This window comes from Pempheris klunzingeri, chromosome 20 (assembly GCF_042242105.1).
Source record: "Pempheris klunzingeri isolate RE-2024b chromosome 20, fPemKlu1.hap1, whole genome shotgun sequence".
NCBI lineage: Eukaryota > Metazoa > Chordata > Actinopteri > Acropomatiformes > Pempheridae > Pempheris > Pempheris klunzingeri.
Genome location: NC_092031.1, coordinates 331341 through 333840, shown reverse-complemented (window position 1 = coordinate 333840; position 2500 = coordinate 331341). Strand labels below are relative to the sequence as shown.

General features: G+C 46.4%; 2 protein-coding genes and 1 long non-coding RNA gene across 7 annotated transcripts in view; 2 read left to right on the top strand and 1 right to left on the bottom strand.

Annotated features, from left to right (window-relative positions):
• rpp30 (ribonuclease P/MRP 30 subunit) overlaps positions 1 to 1746 on the top strand; it is a 7159-nt gene extending 5413 nt beyond the window's left edge. For all 4 annotated transcript variants that reach the window (XM_070852404.1, XM_070852403.1, XM_070852405.1 and 1 more), the window contains 2 exons: positions 396 to 482; positions 1555 to 1746. In XM_070852404.1, the coding sequence (XP_070708505.1) occupies positions 396 to 482; positions 1555 to 1598 (131 nt within the window). In that variant the 3' untranslated portion in view covers positions 1599 to 1746. The remainder of the gene's footprint in view (positions 1 to 395; positions 483 to 1554) is intronic.
• The window catches only part of lipf (lipase, gastric), a 133015-nt gene that overhangs the window by 71771 nt on the left and 58744 nt on the right, over positions 1 to 2500 (top strand). The window lies entirely within an intron of this gene.
• LOC139220326 (uncharacterized) overlaps positions 1754 to 2500 on the bottom strand; it is a 1728-nt gene continuing 981 nt past the window's right edge. For both annotated transcript variants that reach the window (XR_011585754.1, XR_011585755.1), the window contains one exon: positions 1754 to 2500. This exon is cut by the window's right edge. This is a non-coding gene — a long non-coding RNA (uncharacterized lncRNA).

The window sequence follows — 2500 nt, the reverse complement described above, 5'->3', positions numbered from 1 at the left end:
CTGCAAGTACTACTGCTACTGCAAGTACTACTGCTACTGCAAATAGTACTACTGTAAATACTACTACTGCAAGTACTACTACTACTGCAAAGAGTACTACTGTAAATACTACTACTGCAAGTACTACTGCTACTGCAAGTACTACTGCTACTGCAAATAGTACTACTGTAAATACTACTACTGCAAGTACTACTACTACTGCAAAGAGTACTACTGTAAATACTACTACTGCAAGTACTGCTGTAAATACTACTACTGCAAGTACTGCTGTAAATACTACTACTACTGCAAGTACTACTGCTACTGCAAGTACTACTGTAAATACTACTACTACTGCAAAGAGTACTACTGTAAATACTACTACTACTGCAAAGAGTACTACTGTGTGTCTTCAGAGACGAGGAGGACGGCCAGTGGGATCATTTATACCATGAAGAGCTGCAGTGACTCATCCAGCCAGCAGGAGGCTCCACCTGCAGCCTGTAGGGACACACACACACACACACACACACACACACACAGAGACACACACACACACACACACACACACACAGAGACACACACACACACACACACACACACACACACACACACACACACACACACAGAGACACACACTCACACACACACAGACACACACTCACACAGACACACACTCACACACACAGAGACACACACTCACACACACAGACACACACTCAGACAGACACACACACACACACAGACAGACACACACACACACACACACACACAGACACACACTCACACAGACACACACTCACACACACACACACAGACACACACTCACACACACACACACACAGACACACACTCACACACACACAGAGACACACAGACACACACTCACACACACAGACACACACTCACTCACACAGACACACACTCACTCACACAGACACACACTCACTCACACAGACACACACACACACAGACAGACACACACACACACACACACACAGACACACACTCACACACACACACACAGACACACACTCACACACACACACACACAGACACACACTCACACACACACAGAGACACACAGACACACACTCACTCACACAGACACACACTCACACAGACAGACACACACACAGACAGACAGACACAGACACCACACACACACACACTCTCACACAGACACACACACAGACACACACTCACACACACACACAGTAACACACACACTCTCACACAGACACACACTCACACACACACACACACAGTAACACACACACTCTCACACAGACACACACACACAGACAGACACACACTCACACACACACACACACACACTCACACACACAGACACACACACACACACACACACACACACACGGCCTGATGAGTCGATTTGTTGAGAATCGATCTTTAATAATCTATCAGTCTGAATACACCAAACTTCATGTTGAGAATGATCGATTATGAAACACTGGCTCTGATTGCAGCCGCCACTGAAGAGAAGCCTCCTTATTTCAGGCATTATTTGAATGGAGTTCTGTTGACATGTTGAACTGTCTCCTACCTGAACAGGTGAATCTCCTGCAGCCAAGAGAGCCAAACCTGACACCCAGTGAGTGACAGTGAAGGAGAGCGGGGCTTCTGGAGGGACACGATTCCTTTTCTTCTTCTCTTTATTTCTGCTTTAGACGCCATGAACGTGTTGCTGTTTGAGTTCGTTTTGTTGTTCAGAGTCAATAAGATACGAATAAAGTTTCAAATGGATCAGATCAGCATTCAGTCAAATCTTTTATTTCTAAATCAGTCGGCGCTACAAACGCTGCTCTCTGATTGGTCAGGCCCAAAGCAGGAAATGATGTAATCAAAAATAGACCTCTTACATTCAGTCAGATTAAAAAGATAAAAAAGTATAAAAATATAAATGTACAAACGGGTTAGTTAACGCGTTAAACCAGCGCGGAGCGTCCCTTTATCACTGTGGAAGAGCCCTTTACTGCCTGTCAGTGAATGTCTCACGCAGGGGTCACAAGTCTAATCAGTGGGGCAGTCAGAGCGACCAATCACAGCCCAGACGCTGATTATTGATTAGCTGGTTAGATTATATGCTGATGAGTTCACTGCATGTGGGACTGTTCGCCACCGGTGCCTTCAGGTGTCTCCAGTGAGACGTCAGGTAGGAGGAGGGGGGCTATGTGATTGGTGGGGAGAAGTGGGGGCGGGGCTATTACCCTGATTGTGGTTTATTGATCGTATGTCTCTGTTAAAGGAGTAGGCCACTAAATTTTGACTGCTAACCCTCCATGTAAAGGTGCATTCAGGGACGTGCGGACATCTGAGGACTGACAGTGATCTGATGGTGGAAATCAGACCCAACACTCAGATGTCGGAGCGTCCTGAACAGACCACAGAAAACAGGTCTGAGTGCGACATGCAAGTCATGTGACGATGACTTGACTGTCTCCATGGGACCCAAAACCTGACAGACCGAGCACCTGATTGGTCCTGTAGGAGGGTGACA